Source organism: Rhinoderma darwinii, chromosome 2 (genome assembly GCF_050947455.1).
Source record: "Rhinoderma darwinii isolate aRhiDar2 chromosome 2, aRhiDar2.hap1, whole genome shotgun sequence".
NCBI classification, from domain to species: Eukaryota; Metazoa; Chordata; class Amphibia; order Anura; family Rhinodermatidae; genus Rhinoderma; species Rhinoderma darwinii.
Genome location: NC_134688.1, coordinates 128926806 through 128951957, shown reverse-complemented (window position 1 = coordinate 128951957; position 25152 = coordinate 128926806). Strand labels below are relative to the sequence as shown.

The following is a 25152-nucleotide window of genomic DNA, read 5'->3' as shown; positions in this document are numbered from 1 at the left end:
CGCTAAGTATCCACGTGTAGCAGCAGCTACACATAACGCTCTTCCCCCTCCTTACTTCAACCCATTACCTGCATATCCCCTGGTACCTGTACATCCCCTGGTACCTGTTTAACCCTTTCCCACCATTTACCTGCTATCCCCTGGTACACAGCAACCCATTCCCCTTGTTCCATGTTAACCCTTTAGTGCACAGGGACAGTTATTGCTAGGAGGGAGTTGGGACAGAAACAGTGAGCATGTGTATTGTATTGTAACGTAACTTTAGTTAGTACCAGGTAGGGGGGGGGTCTCACAGAAGCAAGCATGAGTGGATGCACTGTATGTTTAGGTAAGTGGGTGGTGGTATATGGTAGGATTGTGATACCGTGTTTATGCTGTACTACATATAGTGTGAGTATACTCCGTATATATTAACTTGTTATATGTATTGGGGTATACTGATACTATACTGTGGTCAGTTACTGGGTTTGGTGTATTTTATATGTAAGTGTGATTATTGTTAGTAATAAATATTACCCTTTATTTACTATACAACTGTATTTACTCAGTCGTATACACTTACGTAGCAGCAAAGCAAGTAGATGAACGTTAGTACAAGAGAAAGGTATGGAAGCTAGGCATAAACCCAGTGACCCTGATTAATAAAGGAGGTAGTAATAGTGGGCGACACAAGTAGGTGAACCCTGCCATTATACCAGCCCTTTAACAACCCACAAAATTTTATTTCAGGCTTTGGAATTGGTGCAATTTGAATGTGGCCCTTGGGCCATAAAAAGTTGTGCAGCCCTGGTTTAAAGAAACGCTCCAGGAAAAACTTATAAACTCTGCTATGCTTAGTGCAGGGCCTAAGGGGACAGTGCATGACTCGAATAGTCAAAGGACCCTGAAGAGTCATAGACTCCAAGTCTTTAGGCCCTGAACTAGGCACAACAGTATATGAGTTTTTCAAGGAGTGTTAATTTAAAAAACCTATTCGTAAGTAAAAGATGATTATTATTACATACGATACATGTAAAGGACCTTTTATAAATATTTTCTAAGTCTACTTCAATGAACATAATGCATAAATGTCAGGAACACTCTGTAAAGAGCTCCCTCAAGTTACAATATTAATCTGTCTTAGGATGACCAACTTAAGACCATAACCTTATGGGAAACTAGTAAATGGTTTGAAGGCCCTCAAAATGTAAACCATAAAAAAGAAATAAATTCTAAAAAAAATTATAATAATAATAGGCAGATAACTAATGCAGATAAAACAAGTCCTTACATATATAAAAAAAGATCTGCTAGAAGATGATAAACCATTTTCTATGTGAAAAGAGAAGCATCTTTAGAATCCTGTACAGTACACACAGTGTGCAGGTAAACTTTAAAAATGCTGAAGAAAGGCCATTCCAAGATAAAAATAGCAGGAGGTAAATGTAACTCGAGGATAAAGGCAGAAAACTCACTTGCCTTTATATTGAGATCTGATACAGAAACCTGCTCCAGCACTCCAAATATATTAAACTGCCATGTTTTTCCAGAGAATTGTGAACTGAGCGAACACAGTAAATGCTATACCTAATAATTAAACTAGCTGTGAAAATGGTACTAGAAACAGAACGCCATAAATGTAGTGACTATTCTACTCAGCTAAAGAAAAAAAAAAGAGACTGTATATTCCTAAAGAAAAAAGGTCAGTAGAAAATAAATTTTATCCCTTTACATTTTAACATGCTATATGACAGTTTCATCAAAAACATTTTAAAAAGAAAGTTTTAGAGCAAAAACACAAACAAAAAAAACAAAAAAAGCTAGAAACAGGTGTTGGACTAAAAATAAAATAAACAGACGTCAGTTTTACAATACTGGAAAGCCCTGAAAGCACATGATTGGAAATTTGGGACAATGTATTCAGCAGAAAATCATTTTTCTTTGAAACATCTAAAAATAAGTCCAGACAGACACCGTTTTATTCTGATAGCCAGCCAGGATTTGAGATTTATCTCCTCAGCACCAGCTATTTATAAAATTCTATAATTTTTTTTTGGCATGGTCCCTAATGAATTACATGTGTCTGTATACCTAATTTTCCATTCTTTTTGCCTCTCTTTTCTAGTATCCACACAAAACCCTCTCATCATGAAGGCTCGTATTAATAAAAGGAAAATAATTTGCTTCACAAACCATAGTATCATTTTCAGTGTTAGAATTAAAAATGACACAAATGAAAACAAAAGATATTAATGAATTGATTTATATTTTTATATTGTAGCCCGATACAGTGCATTCGGAAATCCTTCAGACCCTTTCATTTTTTCCACATTTTGTTATGTTAAGGCCTTGTGCGAAAATAAAATAAAAAATTCCCCCATCATTCTGCACTCAATACCCATAATGGCCAAGTAAAAACAGAATTTAAAAAATGTTTGCAAATTTATTAAAAAATTAAAAACTCAAATTTCGCATGGAAATAAGTATTCAGACCCGTTAATATGACACTTGAAATTTAGCTCCCAGGGCTTCTCATTTCACTAGATCATCTTTGAGGTGATTCTACACCTTGATTGGAGTCCACTTGTGGTAAATTCATTTGATTGGACATGATTTGGAAAGACACCCCACCCACCCGTCTATATAAGGTCTCGTAGCTGAAAATGCATATCAGAGCAAAAACCAAGCCATGGGGAGGTAAGAACTGTCTATAGAGCTCAGAGACAGGATTGTGTGGAGGCACAGATCTGGAGAAGGGTACAAAAAAAGTCTGCTGCACTGAAAGTTCCCAAGAGCACAGTGACCTCCATAATTGTTAAATGGAAGAAGTTTGGAACAACCAGGACTCTTCCGAGAGCTGGCCGCTCCACCAAACCAAGTAATCAGGGGAGAAGGTTTTTGGTAAGAGAGGTTACCAAGAACACAATGGTCGCTCTGGTTGAGCTCCAAAGATTCTGTGTGCAGATATGAGAAACTTCCAGAAGGTCAAGCATCACTGAAGCACTCTACAAGTCTGGACTTAATGGGAAAGCGGCCAGAAAGAAGCCTCTTCTCGGTAAAAAACACATGATATAAAGGATCTGCCAGACACAGCTTCTATGTCGACGCCCGTGGGTAATCAGTCTGCACCTGCTCCTAAGTCTGAGAGAGTGACACGATCTTCTACCAGTCAGGCTGGGAGGCTGAGGAGTGGGAGTCCTCTGTCGATTTATACCTGCATTTCCTGCTCCTCCTTTGCCTGTGATTCTTTTCTGTTTCCTGGCTCTGCTGCTCCTGCTATGATTATTGACCTTGCTTCATTTTTGACCCTGGCTTTACGGACTACGCTCCTGCTCTGCGATTTGTACCTCGTGCACTCCTGGTTTGACTCGGCTCGTTCACTACTCTTGTTGCTCACTGTGTTGCCGTGGGCAACTGCCCCATTTCCCTTCGCTTCTGTGTCTGTTTGTCTGTCGTGCACTTATTGAGCGTAGGGACCGTCGCCCAGTTGTACGCCGTCGCCTAGGATGGGCCGTGCAAGTAGGCAGGGACTGAGTGGCGGGTAGATTAGGGCTCACCTGTCTGTCTCCCTACCCCGTCATTACATAATCACAGGCCCATATACCTTTTCTATCCTGGTCCCTGACACAACTATGGACCCCCTTGAGACCCTGGCTCAGCAAATGTAGGGCCTCTCGCTACAGGTCCAAGCCCTGGCTCAGAAGGGCAATGTAAAGGATTTGCCAGACACAGCTTCTGTGTCGACGCCCGTGGGCAATCAGTCTGCACCTGCTCCTATGTCTGTGAGACTGACTCCATCTTCCACCACTCAGGATGGCAGGCTTAGGAGTGGGAGAGCCTATCACAGCCTGGCCAGACGGAGCTAGCTCCCGCCCACTGTCTATTTATACCTGCCTTTCCTGTTCCTCCTTTGCTTGTGATTCTGCTCTGCTTGTTTCCTAGCCTTGCTGCTACTGCTTGTACTACTCATCCTCTGCTTGTTATAGACCGTGGCTTTCTGACCACTCTCCTGCTCAGCGTTTTGTACCTCGTTCACTACTCTTGTTGCTCACTGTGTCTCCGTGGGCAGCTGCCCCGTTTCCCTAGCTTCTGGGTACCCTTATCTTTTTGCACTTACTGAGCGTAGGGACCGTCGCCCAGTTGTACCCCGTCGCCTAGGACGGGTCGTTGCAAGTAGGCAGGGACTGAGTGGCGGGTAGATTAGGGCTCACCTGTCTGTCTCCCTACCCTGTTATTACATAATCACAAGCGGAAGATAGAGTCAGTCTCACAGACATAGGAGCAGGTGCAGACTGATTGCCCACGGGCGTCGACACAGAAGCTGTGTCTGGCAAATCCTTTACAGGCAACCAGCATGATGCTACCCTGGTAGTGCCCCCCACCTCACCTCTTGAACCCCACCTCAAGTTGCCTGACCGGTTCTCAGGGGACCGGAAGACTTTTTTCTCCTTTCGGGAGAGTTGTAGGCTCTATTTCCATTTAAAGCCCCCCTCCTCAGGTTCACAGAGCCAGCGAGTGGGTATAATTATGTCCCGGCTTCAGGACGGGCCTCAAGAATGGGCCTTCTCCTTGTCTCCTGACGCCCCTGAACTTTCCTCTGTTGATCTTTTTTTTCCGCTCTCGGGCTCATATATGATGAGACTGAAAAGACTGCCTTTGCCGAGAGTCAGCTGGTGACCTTACGTCAGGGTAAGAGACCCGTTGAGTACTGTTCTGACTTTAGGAAGTGGTGTGTAGCTTCTCGGTGGAATGCCCCTGCCTTGAGGTGCCAGTTTAGATTGGGTCTGTCGAACGCCCTGAAAGACCGGTTAGTTAGCTATCCCTCTTTTGACTCCCTAGATCAGGTTATGGCTTTAGCGGTACGTCTTGACCGACGTCTCAGGGAACGACGACTGGAACGTTTTTGTGCCTTCCCCTCTGACCCCCCATGATGGCTCCCGAGGTTCCGTTGCTTCATTCTTCCACGGAAAACTCGAATGAACCTATGCAACTCGGGGCCTCCGTCTCTCCCCAACAACGTAGAGAGTTCCGCAGGAAGAATGGTCTCTGCTTCTACTGTGGGGATGACAAGCATAAAGTGAACAACTATCCTAGGCGTAAGAATAAGCAGCCGGAAGAACTTCCACGCCTAAGTGACCATCGGGGAGGTCATTTGGGCGCACAGGTATTTCCCGTATATATGAAACCTCCGGTCCCTGTTCTCACCCCTGAAGGGGTAGAATTCGAGGTGGCCAAGATTGTGGACAGCAGGATGGTCCAAGGCTCCCTCCAGTACCTGGTCCATTGGAGAGGATACGGGCCTGAGGAGAGGACTTGGGTACCCGCCCGGGATGTTCACGCTGGGGTATTGCTCAGGAGGTTCCATCTTCGCTTCCCCAATAAGCCAGGTCCACCTAGAAAGGGTCCAGTGGCCCCTCTTAAAAGGGGGGGTACTGTAAAGGATCTGCCAGACACAGCTTCTGTGTCGACGCCCGTGGGTAATCAGTCTGCACCTGCTCCTAAGTCTGAGAGAGTGACACGCTTTTTTTTAGGCGTTTATTTTTAAAATTATTGAAATGCAATAATCGTGGGTGGATATTTGGTAAAAAACGGCAGCCAAAAACTATTTTAACGAGCACCGTGTATTCTTTCTGCCTCTCACTGATTTTAATAGAAGGTTAGAGGCGGAAACCACTTCAAGAAAGATAACGCACTTATTTTTTCCTTGACCAGTCAAAAGCCGCCGGGGAAAAAACATCTCTGCCTCCCATTAAAATCAATGGGGGGGCGAATTGGGGCTTTTTTTTGTGCTGAGTACGACACTGTTTCTCCGTCAAAATCAGCACCAAAAATGCTGTGTTAACTTACTTTTCTTTCTGCCTTTCCTTCTTTTTGCATCCACTTCTGGCTTTGGCTCAAAAATCTAAGGCTGGATGATAACGTGTTGTTTTTTTTGCCCAAAAAAAACCCCGCATTTTGTCCGTACCGTGTGAATCCAGCCTTTGTCAAAATCTGCACAGGTGAAGTAAATGACATTGATTATCTCGTTACAATGACACCTGACAAGGGGTGGGATATATTATAAAAAAAAGCCAAACAAAAACACAGAAGCGAATCCCCCAGTACAAAGAGTTAATACATAACTTATATTAAGTAATAGACCAAAAATAAAAGGCCCTTGGCCTCGCAAACTCTGATGTGGCCAAAACTAGTCAGAGCACCCGCCCTAAAAGGGCGACCCCGTACTCCGTGACCCTAAATAGGCCCTATACAGCCCAACTTCTGTACTTCGACCGATAGGGCTATTTGGCTGGAGAGGGGAAGGAAAGCCATCAAGGTCCTGGTATGCCTTAATGACACTCAGAGTGAATAACACTAGTTATCTCGTTACAATCGCACCTGACAAGGTGTGGGATATATTAGGCAACAAGTGAAGTCAGCTCCTGAAGTTGGAAGAAGGAAAAAGGCCAAACCTAAAGATAGGTCGTATGCAGTGGTTAGTACCTACCAAAAGTGGTTCAAAGAACGACAGCTGGTGAACCAGCCACACGGCTATGGTCGCGCAAGAATCATTGGGTCCAATCCCACAGAAGACCAACTGCAGCACAAAATTTAAATTCTGGCTGTTATAGAAAGCTGTTAGAACACACACACACACTGCATCACAATTTGGGGCTGCGTAGTCGCTATCTGTCATTATGCAGACTCCTGTCCACCGCCGAAAACACCTAAAATGGCATGTAATCATCATAACTGGACCATATAGAAATGGAGGAAGGTGGTCTAGTCTGAAGAATAAAGTTTTCTTACATCATAGGGATGGCGGTATGCATTTGCCTCATTTACCTGAGAAGGAGATGGCACCAGGATGCACTATGGGAAGAAGGCAAGCCGGCAGAGGCAGTGCAATGTTCTGTTCTGCTGGAAAAGCTTGCGTCCTGGTGTTTATCTGGATGTAGGGTCGAATTCAGATCGCATACCTCTAACGGAAGGCTACAACAGTGATGTCAGGAACGTCATAACACTTAAGTCCCCGGCCAGAGCTTCCGAAGCGTTCTGGGGAGCGATTCCAGCCCAAGGTAAGCTCCTGATGTCACGATCCATATATGGACAGTAAATTCAGGAGATTTGCAATGCCTGAGTTCCTGGCCAGAGCGTTGGAAGCGCTCTGAAAGGGGTTTCCGGCCCTGAAGAAGCATCTAACGACACTGTCCATATATGGACAGTGACATCAGGAGCTTTGCTGGGGACTCCAAACACCACCTGTATTGTGGGCCCATTATCCCGTGCAAACCACAGTAACTTTTTTTTTAAAATTGTTTATTTTGATGACCAAAGAGGTCCATTTTATAACATATGGGGTACAAATGACAAAGTACAGAAAAAAGTACAGAATCCAACAAAATGTAAGTGCAGCATACACATACATATATACTGATATTTATGTAAGCTATCTTTTCCATATAGGGAAATATTATGAATGAAAGCAGGCCTCGCTGTGGAGGTCTGGGTCAGATGTCCAAACTGAAGGACAAAGAGAGGAAGAAGAGATAAGAAGAGAAGAGCAGAGGGGGAGTGAGGGACAGGAGAGGATATGCAACCACAGTAACTTTAACCAGTTCAGGATCGGGCTATTTTGAGCCTTCAGGACCAGACACCGTTTAGTCATTTTTAGCATGCGTTAGTTAAATGGCTATAACTTTTTTATTTGTTGGGCTAGCAACGTGATTTTTGCGATTGTTTTTTCCGTAGACGATGTAGGTTTCTTTTTTTCTATCGTTTTTATACACATCCTTTTTGCTATTTTAGAATATTTAGGCTTAATGTTTGAAAATAATAGTAAAAAAATAATATTTTTTACTTTTTCAGCTATTTTTTTTTTTTGGTAATAACATAGTTTTACCCTAAAATAGACCTTTTATTTGTGATCGTCATTGCCTACCGGAAGTTTGAATATGTTATATGTTTATATTAGGGTAATTGGCTCAGGGCTAGTGTTACAACAATGATTGTCGGGGGGGGGGGGGTATTTTATGTGTACTTATTATTAATTGTTTTTGCACTTTACTTTACTTTTATTTTATTTTTTATTACTATGGTCTGTCCCTCAAAGGTCAGAAAAGACCTTTGGGGGACTTTATATATTTTTTTTCTTTCTTTTCTTTTTCCACTGTTACTGGCACTAGTGGCCGCAGCCTTAGTCCCGTGCCTGTAGAGGGGCAGGGTGACAGGGCCGCTTGGGAAGAGATCATAGAAGCGATACCCGAGGAACAGAGAAAGGATAAAGAGAGCGGACTCCTGCTGGACCATGTGGTGCCGCTTCGACCAGTTGCAGAAAATGGTGGACTTCGAGGAGGAGGAGAGCTGGTAACTATCACTCTATGTAGTGGCGTATGGCAGCTGTCACATCATATCACATTACCTATATCCGGTGGCACCACAAGTCCCTCCCTCTTATGTACGTGACAACCGGGGCCCAGTAGTTACATAACATGCTGTAAGTAATGGGGTACGGTACACGTTGGACCAAAATTATTCAACCAATCACAGTTATGCCTTGAACAGCACAATGTACCACAGTCATTACATGGCTCCCAAAATTTGTACGCTAAGGTACTGTAATTATTGAATTGTGTCTTTGTATTTGTTTATTAAACACAAATAAAATAGAGATTCAAATGGAAAATTGTCCATAGGGTATAAAAAAAATTTTGGGGGGGAAAAATCGCCCCGTCCTAGTACAAACCACTGGAACATCCCACAATTTGGCCCTTAACAAAGTCGCTCAGATCCTTACGCTTGCCCATTTTATCTCTTTTCCAGCACATCAACCAATCAAGAACTGACGGTTTACTGCCTAAGATATTCCACCCATTGACAGGCGCCATTGCAACAAGCTAATCAATATTATTCACCTCAGTGGTTTTAACCCCTTAATGACATTCAACATACTGTGAAGGAATAACGTCAAAATTCCATGTTTGTATTTTGTGTCAGTATACACTGCACAGTAAGATATTCATTTTTTTGTCTTTCAGTTTTCCTTGTAATAATCTGCAGATGCTCTGCAGATTACTTAGTTATTTCTTGGCAGTAAAACAGTTCATGCAAGTAACATTTAGTGATCACGTGCTTGGTACAAGGGAATTCACTCTTTTCTGTATTTATCAATGTCAAAGGGAGGGATTCTCCCTTTGCAGATTACACTCTGAGTCATGCTCTTTGTTCTATGTGTCTTTAAATATACGCTATATATGATAATAAATTGGAGTCTTTCCTTTTGAGAATTTGGTCTCAGGGTAATTGACTCACCGAGCTCGTATATACTTTCTTCTAATTTGAACCTACAAAAATCAAGGCGTAGTGGTACCGTTGCGACCACAGAAATTGGCGCCCGAACAGGGACCGGCAGCTACACTTTGGTGTTCCCCTGACTCTCCGAACGCCATGCAGTGGCTAGCCAGGAACGTGCAGACCATCGCTGCAGCATAAGGTAAGAAGCCTTTATTCTTACAACTTTGCTCTGCACCTTCTCTGCCCTACACTGTGAGTTTGGGGACAAGCGGGAGACATAAGGTAAGAGGGACTTAAATGCTTGCCGGTCCATGAATCCTTGTTCCCTCAGGAAAAGTGCCTGATTTCTGTAGCGGTTGTGTGAATGTGTTTTAGGTAAAGAATGAGTTTGGATCATGCTAGGATTGTTGTTTTTTATATTTTTTTGAGCTTTGTTACTATATTGGATTGGTCTGGGTGTGGGTGAGTGTCACAGACCCCGGTCCGCATTTTAAAGCTCTGGCCAGAGTAGTGTGTGGGTGACTGTAGAAAATAGATAGTAAGTGATTATCTATCAGTCTGCCCTATCCCAGTAGACACGGTGATGCTGGGACACGTAGCGTGACCAAGATGGGGAATTTAGTGACACTGACTTCTCTGAAGAAGAAACCCAGAGTTTCTCCGGTGGATATAGTAAAACAAAGGTAAGGGAGAGATGCAGTCAAAAACCTGAGGAGATTGACGAATGGGGTGAGGTATGTAGAACCCATAGACGATGGTTGAAGGATAAAAAAAAGTTTGCGGCGCAAGCGAATGCCTAGGAAAAAGTGTCCAAGGAAGTACAGAGAGGAGGGGCTAGGGAAATCGAACGTGGAGGAAAGTTCTATTATGAATGTCATGACGACGAGAACAGAGAAAAAAAAATCCTGTAGGGGGAGTGGCTCCCTACTACCCCGAGAATCAGAATCAAGGGGGACAGGGCAGGGGACCCTGAAAACAGATAATTTGTTACAATTGTGATAAGCCTGGATATATTTCCAGAAATTTAAATCCCCCAAAGAGACCTAGAGACCGCAATTGGCAGCCACGAGCTCAGTCACAGGAAGGAGCTCGAGAACAACCTCCTCTGCAGCACTCGGGCAGGCATCGCCCGAATGAGGAGGATTATGGTTATCAATCATAAAAAATTGGCAATGCAGACGCTGGCACAATAGCTTCAATCCTGCCCATTAAATTAGGACCCGCCCCGTTAGTATCTCTATCCATAGAAGTGTAGAGGCCAATTCATTTTCTCATTGATACTGGAACAGCCACAACAGTAGTAAGTGTCAGTCAAATACCCACTCATTTTATCTCTGGTGAAACACGTGTGTGGGAGTAAAGGGGAAAGTAGCCCAGAAACCCTCACAAAGCCAGTTGTCCTCTCGTTTGGTCCTCACAAATCTGTAGCCACTCGCATCGCTACTAGCGAAACCACCCCTGTAAATTTATTAGGAGCAGATTTGTTACAGAGGCTCAGGGCCAGTATAGAATATCAAGAAGATGGGACAGTGCAGCTGACAGGACACTGGGGAGAGCAAGAATTATGTCTTATTGCTTCGTGTGATCTTAACCCCTGGGATGAATGGCCATCGTCTCAAATGTTATGTCTGTCCCCATCAGAAGTGGAGGCACTCCTTACCGTGATACCAGTCAGCTTATGGGCAGCTGGTCCTACAGATGTAGGAGTTCTTCCAGTCCCACCAGTGACTAAGTCTCAAACCTGGCCACCCACTCCCACAGAAGAAACAATACCCTTTGAGAATGGCTCAGTCAGAAGCCATTTCTGCTAGTGTTCAGGATTTTCTGCAGGCAGGAATCCTCACTGAAATGTGTCCCCATGTAATACCCCATTGTACCCAGTCAAAAAGAAGGGGAACCAGCCAAATATCGTATGGTACATGATCTTAGAGCTGTCAATACTGCTATTGTATTTAATACCCCAATTGTGCCAAATCCCCATACCTTGTTGACCCAAATTCCTCACAATGCCACACATTTTACTGTAAATGATTTGGCAAATGCTTTCTTTTCTGTACCACTGCATCCTGACTGCTGGTACTTGTTTGCCTTCACCCGTTTCGGCAAACGATATGCATGGAAGGTGCTCCCACAAGGCGCCCAGAATTCCCCTAGCACGTATACGGCTGCAATGGGCCTAGTTCTTGAAGATTGGAATCCCGACCCTGATGTGGTCCTTCTTCAATATTTACATGATCTTTTATTATGTTGCCCCAGCCAGGATCAGTGTATCCAAACATCCCTGTCATTACTGCAGTTTTTGGCAACAAAAGGCTGTAAGGTTTCACGAGCGAAACTTCAGTTTTGTTGTACTCGGTGATATTTTTCGGCCATTGTGTGTCACAAGGGATTAGACACCTAACATTTGAAAGGGTGCAAGTGATCTCAGCAATACCCCACCACAAACTTTAATGCCCTACGTACCTTTTTAGGGCTAGTATCATATTGTCGACCTCGGGTTCGTAATGCTTCGGCTCTCATGTAACCACTTTATGATTGTCTTAAAGCTGAACCTTTTTCTCTCACAGGAAAGGCACTGGACAATTTTTATTCTCTTAAAATAGCCAAACAAACAGTCCCCGCTTTAGGAACTCCAGATTATGCCAAACCCTTCAGGCTTTATTGCACAAAATTACAATGACATGCCAGCTCTATCTTTACACAGTCACATGGTCAACAAGATCGTCCTGTTGCCTACTATTCTGTGAGACTCGACCCGGTAGCCAGATGGGTCCCATATTGTGTCAGAGCAATAGTAGCAGTGCAGGCAGTCCTGGACAAGGCAGCAGATCTTGTACTCAACCACCCTGTGACTGTTTATGCCCCCCATGATATTTCAGCAGTACTCACACAGGTTCAGCCGAAACACCCGTCTACTGCTCGACATCTGAGATTACAATGTGCTTTGCTTCTTCCCGAGATGTACCACCCTGAACCCAGCTACCTTACTGCCTTTGGAGCAAGGGGGAGAAGATACAGGTATTTGGTCTAAATTTCTTCCTTCTATGGAAGATCATGATTGCATGGCCCTTATTGGCCAGGAGACTGTGGGATTTTCACATGTCAAGGATTCACCATTACATAACCCTGACTTTATTCTCTTTGTGGATGGTTCAAGGTACTTCGAGGATGGTAATTTCCATACAGGATATGCAGTAGTAGATACACAAGTAGTAGACAAAGCCGAGGCACTACCATCACACATGTCAGCACAGGAGGCAGAGTTGAAAGCTCTCGCAGAAGCCTGTAGGTTAGCAAAAGATAAGACAGCTCACATATATACGGACTCAAGGTATGCTTTTGGGATTGCTCGTGATTATGGCCCTATATGGAAAGCTAGAGCGTTCCTCACGTCAGCAGGCACACCTATCAAAAACTCAGACCTGGTAAAAGTCTTAATGGAAGCCCTAATGGAACCTACTCAGGTAGCCATTCTAAAAATAAAAGCACACACTAAGGTAAACAGCATGGAAATCAAGGGTTTATGACTTAGCAGATAGAGCAGCAAAAGAAGCAGCCAAAACATCTGCCCTCCTTGCTACCACAAAGACTGTACTACACCCGCAGGACATGCGTGACTTTGTTAACCCTAAAATGTTACAAGTTCTACAGAAACAAGCCAGCCCAGAGGAACAGCGGACATGGCAGGAAAAAGGTGCCATCCAAAGAGGAGATGGGTTATGGACTTTGAAAGACAGGCTCTGCCTACCTAGAACGTTATACCCTATGATGGCCCAGGTAACTCACGGTAAGACACATCAGTCAAAAACAGCCATGAGTGACTTGGTAAATAGACATTGGTTCGCCCCTGGTTTCAGCTTGATGGCCTCAAAATACACGCAGGGATTTATGAACAACTGTAAAAGTACCTTAGAAACATACCCCAAGACCTATGAATCCTTTTCAGAGACTACAGATCGATTATATCCAATTACCAAAGGTGGGAATTTATGAATACGTACTTGTGTACATTGATTTGTTTTCAGGTTGGCCAGAAGCTTTCCCAGTGGCCAAAGCGACTGCAATATCCCCTGCCAAGAAAATAATGGCTGAAGTGATATGCCGGTATGGAGTGCCCGAGGTAATTGAGAGTGACAGAGCCTCTCACTTTACAGGAGAGGTAATGACTCAGATCATGATAGCTTTAGGAATAGACCAAGCATTCCATACACCATACCATCCACAAAGTAGTGGGAAGGTCAAGAGGTTAAATGGGACTCTAAAATTAAAAATCCGAAAGGCAATGGAGTAAATCGGGAAAACATGGACCGAGTGTTTACCATTAGCCCTCTTTTCGGTGAGATATACACCTAACAAAAGGACAGGGTTGAGTCCCTATGAAGTTTTATTTGGCTCGGTTCTCAGGCTAGGATGTTATTTTCCACAGTTGCTTCAAATGCAGTATGGTAGGTTAACCGATTATGTACATGCTTTACATGGGCACCTTGCTAAAATACATTCTCGAGTTTTCTCTTCCATTCCAGATCCAGACAATTGTGAAGGCTCTCATAAGCTTCAGCCTGGAGAATGGGTTGTGATAAAGAGACACGTGAGGAGAAGTCTTGACCCCAGAAACGATGGTCCTTTCCAGGTGTTGCTAACTAAGTACCTGGGTGAAACTTGAAGGAAAACCCAACTGGATTCACGCCAGCCACTGTGAAAAGGTTCTACATCCCAAGGAAAAGGACACGGAAGAACTCTAAAATCATGAAATTGCTTATTTACTTACAAGTGTTGTCTGGAATATGCTGGTTATGGACAGCTGCCTATGCTCCTGCTCATTTGACTAAACAAATAATTACTGACAAACCAGAAACTCTATCACCCTTCGGTGCCTTCTCAGGATGTATGTATAATATTACACACATACAGTGGAACAATCAAACCATTGTGTTTCTTCCTAATCTAGGAGAAACTATTAGTACAGGATGGGTAGCAGAACCTTTACCCTACGAAAATCTTATTTTGCCCTTGAATAAACTTAGGGAAATATTACAAGGGTCTGACCAGGTGAGGAAAATGATGACAGCACACAATGTGACTTTACAAAAACGGTAAAAATGGCAGCCACTATTACTGGAGGCCATTTAACACATTTGGCATCGCAACTTCAGGATGTCACTACACATCCTTGGTATGACATCTTTACAGGGTTTCCACCCACGGCTTCAAAAATATTAAGTTACCTGTTTCAACCACTTATATGTTTAATGATTTTGTACAATACTAGTACGTGTTATGTTGCTTGTACGGGCTCAGCTTCTTCTATATTACAGCTGACACCCTGCTGCAAGGCCAGGACCGAAGCTAGCCTCTGATCCGGCCGATAAACCCCTTAGATGCAGCGGTCAAAAGCAAGCGCTGCATCTATGGGGTGTGCTAGCAGATCGGAACCTCAAGATGCAATCGTGGGATTCGGATGGCTGCTTTGGCCTAACAATGGTCTTTTGTCTGCCATGTACGGACGACTGTTAGGTCCCTTCTGGAGCCAGGGCCTAAAAGGCTTCCGGCCTCAAAAGGAAGATGGTGCAGGCTCAGAAGCTGAGCCTGCGACATCAGCCACAGGTGTCAGCTGTATGTTACAGCTGACACCCTGCTGTAATGGCAGGGAACGGAGATAGGTCCGATCCCTGCCATTAACCCCTTAGATGCCGCGATCAAATACATCTCAGTGGTCTGTAGCGATCAGCATCGCCGCGATGTTAATGCAGGGTTGACGATCGTTGCTATCGCAATTGGAGGCCTAACAATGGCCTCCTGGTCTGCCACGTACTGAAGCCCATTAGGCCCGAACCGGAGGCGGGACCTAATAGACTTGCTCTCTGTGAATAACTGACAGCTCTAATGCATTGCACTACGTGGGTAGTGAAATGTGTTAAGTGTAAAGATAATAAAAATGTTAAAATAAAAGTTTCAAGTTAATAAAAACAAACACTGCCTTTTTTCCTATAATGAGTACCGTACTTTTCGGACAATAAGACGTAGTTTATATCTTAGAATCAGTGCTGTAATATTCTGCTGCGTCTTATCTCCTGAAGGCAAATAGCTTCCAGTGTATAAAGAAGCTGGAGACTGACTGAGCTTCAAAAGGTCTTTGCAGTGCAGTGTAAGGCTCTATTCACATGAAATGGTCCAGGTGTCGGCCAATTAAATAGAGCCGTTTTGGTCCGTTTTTCTCTGCCGTTTTGCATCCGTTCCTTTTCTGTTCAGAGCCGTGTTACCATTTTTACTGGCTGATTTTGACCCTTTTTGCATCAGTTTTTTTCCTTGTCTGTTTTAAAAACAATTTTTATTGCCACACACTTTCCTCTGTAGATAATGCCACACACTGCCCACTGTAAATACGGTCACAACCCCCCTGTAGATAATGCCATACTGATCTCTGCAGATAATGCCACACTGCCCACTGTAGATAATGGCACACAGACCCTGTAGATACTGACACAGTCCCCCTGTAGATAATGCCACACACTGCCCTCTGCAGATACTGCCTCATCCACCCTCTAGATAATGCCACACACTGCCCTCTGCGGCTAATGCCACACTGCCCCCTGTAGATACAGCCACAGCCCCCCTGTAGGTAGTGGCACGCAGTCCCCCTCTAGGTAGTTCCACACAGCCCCCCTGTAGGTACCACACAGCCCCCTTGTACATAGCACCCCCGTAGATGGCACCCCTCCTTCCTGTAGATAGCGCCACTGTAGGGGACCGCTCCAGGAGAAGTACATATATGGACAGTGACGTCATGGACTTCTCCTGGAGCGGTCCCCTGCTCTTGAAGCGGAATTCCCAGCCACAGCTGCCCGTCTGCCGGCGATTCCACTCCAGGAGAAGTCCCAGACTTCACTGTCCATATATGGACAGTGACTTCTCCTGGAGCGGACTCACCGGCCACAGCTGTGTCAGGGACAGCTGTGACCAGGGATTCCGCTTCAGGAGTAGTCCCTGACGTCACTGTCCATATATGGACAGTGAAGTCCGGGACTTCTAAGGGAGCAGAATCACTTCAGCCGCCGTGGCTGGGGATTCCACTTCACATCCCTGACGTCACTGCCTATATCATAAGGACAGTGAAGTCAGGAACTTCATCTAGGATGGAATCACCGGCGGTTGTGGCCGGGGATTCCGCTTCAGGATTAGGGGACCGCTACAGGAGAAGTCCCTGTCTATATATGGACAGTGAAGTCAGAGACTTCTCCTGTAGCGGAATTTCCAGCCACAGCGTCTGCAACGCTGTGGCCAGGGATTAGGATTCCGCTCCTGCAGAGAGCAAAAAAATCTCCTCCTCCTCACATGTACTTTGCACTGTGGGGAGGATAAGAGAGCAAACGAGCGGAAGAAAGCACGGCCTTCACTCGGATCGCATCAAAGTGGCAGCCGTGTTTTACTCGGCCCCATAGACTTCTATGGGAGCCGTGCGGCCGGAGGACCGTCCCAAAATAGGGCATGCCCCATTTTTTAAATCGGTCGTGTGAATAGCCCCATTTGGGGTCTATGGTTCCTACTGCAGCTATATGACGCCCTTTATTTGAACAGCCATCACAGGGCCGGGAATCCCTGTCATGTGAATAGGGCCTAATGGAAGCAGCATGTCTTGTCCTGTGTGTAAAGAATCTCTGTTATCTGATCCCTGAACAGTAACATCTTACACAGACTTCTGCCAAATCCGACTGTTCAGTGAGTAAATAACACAGACATTAGTACACACCGCATAGTAAATCGGTGCAGGTACTGATCTGCAAGGACCTTCTAGCCACGTCCCCTCCTATGTACAGAGCAGCAAAAAGAGCAGATTCAACACCATTAACCCCTGCCTCTCCATATCTCTGAAGTCTGGTGAATTTAGGGGAGAGTGAGAGCACTATAGCCATACCTCCCAACCGTCCCGGATTCAGCAGGACAGTCCCGAATTCCGGGCAGAGTCCCGGATTCCGGGCAGTGTCCCGCTGTCCCCGGCGGCTGGGTGTGTGTCCCGCAGATACAGTTGAAGCCAATTCTGAAGCAGGGAACCATCAGCTCCCTGCTTCAGAATTGCCTAGGACTCCACGGTCACAGCAGTACTTTAAAAGCTGTGCTCGGGGAAGCACTTTACGTTACTGTCCATATATGGACAGTGATGTCAGTGGCTACTCCTCGAGTGGAATCCCCGTTGCCGACTCTAGCCGGCGATTCCGCTCCAGGAGAAGCCCCTGATGTTAATAACCATGTATGGACAGTGACCTCAGGGGTTTCCTCTAGGAGCGGAATTCCTAGCCAGATCGGCAACAGGGATTCCGCTCAGCAGCAACTGATTTCACTTATTTTATTGTGCAAACGCTGCAAAATATATAAACTATATACATATGGTATCTCCATTATCGTATCGATCCGCAGAATAAAGTGAAAATGTCAATTATAGCCCACGGTGAACAAAATTGCTGGTTTTTGGTCACCATGCTTTCAAAAAAATTGAATAAAAAGCGATCAAAAAAAATCAGGTATACCCCAAAACTGTACCAATGAAAACTACAGATTTTCCTCCAAAAAATAAGCCCTCACACAGCTTAGTTGGAGAAAAAATAAGAAAACTTTTGGCTCTAAAATATGGCGACGCAAAATGTGCAGAGCATTCCAAAAGTGGATAAGATTGGGCACCATTTAGAAGTGCGCCACTGGCCAAGTATCTGCGGATTATTTATTTACTGCATTATTATAACCTCTTATTATGCCGATGTACTCCGCACAGCTTACATATGCCCCCACGTTATAAACTGAAATACCAGTAAAACCCCAAACGGAACAACTGCCAATCAAAATCTGAACTCCAAAAGCCAAATGGCGCTCCATCCCTTCTGAACCCTACAGTGTGCCCATACATCAGTTTACGTTCACATATATGGCATTGCCATACCCGGGAGAACCCGCTTAACAGTTTATGGGGTATTTATCTTCAGTGGCACAAACTGGGCACAACATACTGTGCACTAAAATGGCATAATAGTGGAAAATTGCAATTTTCACATTGCACCATGTGCTGCATATACATTTTTTATTTAAAAAAACACCTGCGGTATCAAAATGTTCACTACAACCCTTAAAATGCCCTAAGGGGTGTAGTTTCCAAAATGGGGGGCACTACTTGGGGGTTTGTTTTACTATTGGACCTCAAAGCTCTGCAATTGTGGGCCAATGCTGTGAAAATCACCCAAATAGACCTCAAATGCGCATGTTGATCTTCACTTCTCAGCCCTGTCATATCCAGGCGAATGATAAATGCATTGAGTGGCGTAGTTTCAAAAAAATGGGGTTACTTCTTGGGGGCTACCACTGTACTCTGGTACTTCAGGTTTTGTAAAGGCAACATGGCGCCCAAGAACCAAACCAGCAACATCTGCATGCCAAATAGCTCTCCTGCCTTTCTGAGCCCTGCCGTGTGTCCAAACAGTTTATGACCACATGTGGGGTATTTACGTAATCGGGAGAAATTGCTTTTCAAATGTTGGGCTGCTTCTTCTCTTTTAATCTTTGTAAAACATACAAATTTCCACGTTTTGTCAGATGAATGTAATTTTTAATTTCACTACATAATTCCACTAAATTCAGCAAAAAGCCTGTGGGTCAAAATACTCCGTATACCCTCTCGATAAATTCCTTCAGGGATGTATTCCCCCAAATGGGATCACTTTTGGGGGTTTCCACTGATTTTGTCCTGTAGGGGTTTTGCAAATGCGACATGGTGCCCAAAAACCAATTCAGCAAAATCTGCATTCTAAGTAGCACTCCTGCCTTTCTGAGCCCTGCCGTGTGTCCAAAGAGCAGTTTATGATCACTTATTGCCGTATTTGGGAGAGATTGCTTTACAAATTCAACATTTTAGTGGACAAAAGGTTGATATTCATTTTCAGGGCCTAATTCCACTAAATTCAGCAATAAATCTGTGGAATCTAAAGGCTCACTATACCCCTTAATAAATTCCTTTAGGGGTGTAGTTTCCAAAATGGGGGTCACTTTTGGGGAGATTCCGCTGATTCGGTCCCTCAGGGGCTTTGTAAATGTGACATGGCGCCGCAAACCTTTTCAACAAAATTTGAGCTCCAAAAGCCGAATAGCATCCCCTTCCTTTGAAAGCCCTGCCATGTGTCCAAACAGCAGTTTATTAGCACATATTGGGTACTGCCATGCTCAGAAGAAATTGCTTTACAAATTTTGCTGTGCTTTTTCTCCTTTATCAATTGTGAAAATTGAAAAATCGGAGCTAAAACGTGAAGTTATTAGAAAAAACGTACATTTACATTTTCACGGCCTAATTCCACTAAATTCAGCAAAAAAAAAAACTGTGGGGTCTAAATGCCCACTATACCCCTCAATAAATTCTTTGAGGGCTGTCGTTTCCCAAATGAGGTCACTTTTGGGGGGTTTCTACTGTTTTGGTCCCTCAACGGCTTTGCAAATGCGACATGGCACCCGAAAAACAATCCAGCAAAACTTGAGCTCCAAAAGTCAAATGGTGCTTCCTCCCTTTTGAGCCCCGCCGTGTATCCAAACAGCAGTGTATGACCATATATGGGGTATTGCCGTAATTGGGAGAAATTGTTTTTCAAATGTTGGGGTGCTTTTTCTCCTTTATGCCTTGTAAAAATTGAAAATTTCTACGTTTTATTGGAAAAAATTCCACTAAATTTGGCAAAAAAAGTGTGGGGTTAAGATGTTAACTACACCCCTTGATAAATTCCTTGGGCGGTGTAGTTTGCCAAATGTTGTCTTTTTGGCAATGTTTACACTGTTTTGGCACCACAAGACCTCTTCAAACCAGACATGGTGCCTAAAATATATTCTAATAAAAAGAAGGCCCCGAAATCCACAAGGTGCTCCTTTGCTTCTGAGGCCTGTGTTTCAGTCCATTAGCACACTAGGGCCACTTGTGGGATATTTCTAAAAACTGCATAATCTGGGCAATAAATGTTGAGTTGCGATTCTCTGGTGAAACCTTCTGTGTAACAGAAAAAAATTAATTAAAACAGATTTTCTGCAAAAAAAAATTAATTTGTAAATTTCACCTACACTTTGCTTTAATTCCTGTGAAACACCTAAAAGGTTTAAGAAACTTTCAATATGCGGTTTTGAATAATTCGAGGGGTGCAGTTTTTCGAATGGGGTGATTTATAAAGGGTTCTAATATATAGGGCCCTCAAGGCCACTTCAGAACTGAACTGGTCCAGTAATAAAAAGGCTTTTGAAATTTTCTTGAAAATGAGAAATTGCTGCTAAAGTTCTAAGTTTTGTAACATCTTGGGAAAATAAAAGAATGTTCCAAAAATGATGCAAACATAAAGGAGACATATGGAATATATCAGCTAGTAACTATTTTGTGTGGTATTAATATATGCGTATCAAACAGAAACATTTAAATTTATAAAAATGTTCATTTGTGACAATTTTCTAAAAAGCAAAATTTTTCCCCACAAATAAATGTATCGACCAAATTTTACCATTAACTTAAAGTAAAATGTGTCACTAGAAAAAAATAAAAGCATTCCAAAGTTATTACCACATAAAGTGACACATCAGATTTGAAAAAAAAAAATGGCCTGGTCCACTAGGCGAAAACAGGCTGTGTCCTTAAGGGATTAATGTCATGTGATATATATATATATATATATATATAAAATTGGCCTGTAACAGGACATACTTTATTGTATATATTATTTTTAACCATAAATTTGTTTTATACAAGATTAATGCACTCTGTATTTTGCCAAAAATGAATGATTACAAGTGTCTGAAAACTATGGGGCAGATTTACGAGGGCTGGTGTTTTATACGACAGTCTTAGCTTTCTGCTTCACTGGAGTGAGATGTGAAAGATTTATTAAGAGGTGCAACTGCCCCCCCCCCCCCCCCCCGCCGCACCATGGACATAAAAAAATAATAATATATAGATACTCCCCTCACTGCTTCTTATTGCTAAACCACTCCGGATCCCCTCAGCGTGCTGCAGTTCATACAAGGTCCTGACGCCAAGCAGCGTCAGAACCTTATATGCGAAGCAGCATGCAGTCTTGAGTGCTGCATCACATACAACGTACTGCTGCTGCGAAGCGCCAGGACGTTGTATGAGTCGCTGTAATGTCAACTTGGTTGTGGACATTCTGGACTGCTACACAGATGACAGTAGCAGCTGGCAGAAGACGACAGGCCACAGGAAGGTAGCTGGTAGCAAGATATGAGCCGGCAAAAAGTAGCTGGAATACTGGATACAGGCTGGTGCCGGATTATTGGACACAGGCTGGTGCCGGATTATTGGACACAGGCTGGTGCCGGATTACAGGATACATGTAGGAACCGGATTACAGGATTCAGGCAGGAACCGTATTTTTGGACACAGGCTAATACCGGATTACTGGATATAGGCAGGAACTGGATTAACGGATACAGGCAGGAACAGGATTAATGTATACAGGCATGAAACAGATTACTAGATACCGTCAAGTACCGGATTACTAGATACAAGCAGGAACCGGTTTACTGGATACAGGCAGGAACTGGATTACTGGATACAGGCAGGAACTGGATTACTGGATACAGGCAGGAACTGGATTACTGGATACAGGCAGGAACCAGATTACTGGATACAGGCAGGAACCAGATTACTGGATACAGGCAGGAACCGGATTACTGGCTACAGGCAGGAACCGGATAACTAGATACAGGCGGGAACTGGATTAATGGATAAAGGGCGATACCGGATTATTGGGAACAGACACAGGATACGGGAAACAGGACACAGGAACCTTCGCAGGATAACATATGGTTTGTCCAACAGTGTTCATGAACTGGGGCAGAGGGCAGGCTCACTTATAAAGCCCTGGGTGTGCAGACATAGGCTGGAAAACACTTTTGATGGTGTGCGGGCTGGCCCTTTAAGACACAGCAAGAGCATGCGCACGCACCCTACAGACACAGAGGAGGCAGGGAGCAGAGCGTGCCGGCGTCCCTAAGAAGGGAGAGAAAGACGCCTGCGAGCACGAACAGACCAACGGCCGCGTCTGCCGGGGAAGAGAGATGCAGGTGGTCAGCGGCCACTGGCGCTACAGCCGCAGCCTGCTGAGAAAACCGGAGGGAAGAAGCGAAGAGAAGCGGTGAGGTGAGCATACATCTATACATATTTTTCATTATTTTTTTTTTTGCTTTTTAAAAAAAATGTTAGACACGGCATAAATTATAATAAATTTGTCGGGGCGCGGTGCCCCGCCCATTTTGGTAGGCCACATGTCTTTTCACAATGGTCAGGGTGGCATAAACAGGCGTATCTATTGATACCCCACTAAATTAGTAGCTTCATTAGTTTTAGACAGAAGCAGTAGGCTAAGACGATTTTATTTTAACTACTAGTTGATATGACACACAAGCATGTGGCTCCCACAGAAAAGGATGGATTCACATGCCACCACAGAACAAAGAGATCTCTTGTAAGAATTAAATTATTTCCTAAAATATAATTTCACAAAACATTGTACAGTAATCTTTGGAAAACAAAGTCCAAAAAGTTGCTAGAACAAATGAATCTGTATGTACAACAGTATCAGGGGCATAGCTAAAGGCTCATGGTGCAAGAATTCAGCTTGGGCTCCCCTACCCTTCCCCAACATCACCAACCCCTGCGCAAGCCTTTGCACAGCTGCCTTGCCCGACAGACCCCATGAACACCTCCACAGTATAATGCTCCCCATAGCTGACCACACAGTATAATTCCCCATAGCTGCCCACACACCGTATAATGCCCCCCACAGCTGCCCCTACACAGTATAATGCCCCCCATAGCTTCCCCCACAGTATAACGCCCCCCTTCGCTGCCCCCACAGTATATTGCTGCCCAAAGCTGCCCCATACAGTATTATGCCCCAATACAGTATAATGCAAACCATACAATATAATGCCCCCATACATTATAGTGCCCCCCATAGCAGCCACATACAGTATCATGCCCCCATACAGTATAAAGCACCCATAGCTGTCCCATACACTATAATGCCCCCATACAGTATAAAGCACCCATAGCTGCCCCATACAGTATAATGCCCCCATAGCTGCCACATACAGTATAATTCCCCCATAGCTGCCCATACAGTATAAAGCCCACCATAGCTGTCACATACAGTACAATGCCTCCCATACAGTATAAAGCCCCCATAGATATCACATAAAGTATAATGCCTCCCATACAGTATAATGCCCCCCATACAGTATAATGTCCCCCCATAGCTGCCCCATACAGTATAATGCCCCCCATAGGAGTCCAATACAGTATAATACCCCCATACAGTATAATGCACCCCATACAGTATAATGCCCCCCTATAGCCGTCCCATACAGTATAATGTCCCCTTAGCGGTCCTAAACAGTATAATGCCCCCCTTAGCTGTCCTATACAGTATAATGCCCCCCATACAGTATAATGCCCCCTCAGCAGCTACCATAGCCACTATACCCCCTTCCATACCCACTATAATGCCCCCATATGTATGTACCTAATAGAAAAACAATAAAATAATTACATACCTATCCTGTTCCCACGATGGGTGGAGGATCCTTCTCCTCCTCTGAACTGTGATGTGAGTGACTCGGCGCAGACAGGCGCGATGATGTCACTACATTGCGCCTGCCTGCGCCGAGCTGCTCGCAGCACAGTGAATGCTGGAGCAAGGCTCCAGCATTGAACTGAACTGTATTTGCGTCCTGAGGACGCAAATACTGCTGGAAGCGACCGTTGCGACCCCTGTAGCTACACCACTGAACAGTATGTATGTTTGAAACGCATTCGTTTACACATTATTCCAAAATGTCCGAATTTAGCCCTATCTTCACAGTTAAAGGAGATGCAGCCACTACAAATTAGAAATTTATAACGGATTAGCTCAGTGATTAAATAATTATCCACAAACCAGCAGGACATTGAAAACGAGTACAAAATTACCAGTAACAATTGTTCATTGTCTTATACAGAAAAGATCATATCATAAATATTTATAACCAAACATATATATGTTTTGTTTTTTTAATAAAATCTAAATTTAAAGGGGATTGTATGCCAGTACAATAATTTGGCTGCTTCAGTAACAGCCCCATACATGTCCATGAGCTGTGTGTGGAATTGCAGCTGTGTCCCATTCTAGTGAATGGGGGCGAGATGTAATATCACACACAACCCATGGAAAAGAGTAGTGCTGTTACAAGAAGCAGTAATTTTTTACTCTCATATAAGCCAATTAAATAGATTTACCTATTAGATAAAGTACACTTATAAACACAATAATCCATAAATAAACTTTGATTAATAAATAGTAAACAAGTGCTTAAAGTTAATTATTTGTATTAGTACAGATGTAGCCAAGTTTATCTTGACTGATAACTTGCTGCAGCGTAACATCACACAATAAAAGTCATTGAAAAGTTATTGAAAAAGTCAAGTTAAAGTTTCTTGACACTGAAAGTCAACATAAAGATGCCTACATCTGTATAATAAATAAAAAGGTATTTGATACGGATCATGATCTGATGGTGTAGATCTGTCACATTTGGACAAGATTTTTTTTTTTTTTTATCAAGTTATAATATTTTATTTAGCAAGATATTCCAAGACAATCCAAGAAAAGGTGAAACAAATCAAGTAGTACTGTATATCACTAAATAAACATGCACCAGAATTTGAGCAAAAAGAAATTGTACTTCAAATGTAATACATCACGCAATAATAATATGAGGAGAAAGTGACTTACCGTTGGGTCCTTTGTATCGCGGAGCTTGTGTGTTAATGTTAACAGTTGGTCCACCGCTTCCTTTGGGACATTTGGTACCTTGGAATTAAATAATACAGAAGAGACA

The 25152-nt window shown here is 43.7% G+C and overlaps 1 protein-coding gene across 3 annotated transcripts in view; it reads right to left on the bottom strand.

The window, feature by feature from the left end:
* Positions 1-25152, bottom strand: part of VWA8 (von Willebrand factor A domain containing 8) — a 458876-nt gene that overhangs the window by 233618 nt on the left and 200106 nt on the right. For all 3 annotated transcript variants that reach the window (XM_075852289.1, XM_075852288.1, XM_075852287.1), the window contains exon 17: positions 25047-25124. In XM_075852289.1, the coding sequence (XP_075708404.1) occupies positions 25047-25124 (78 nt within the window). The remainder of the gene's footprint in view (positions 1-25046; positions 25125-25152) is intronic.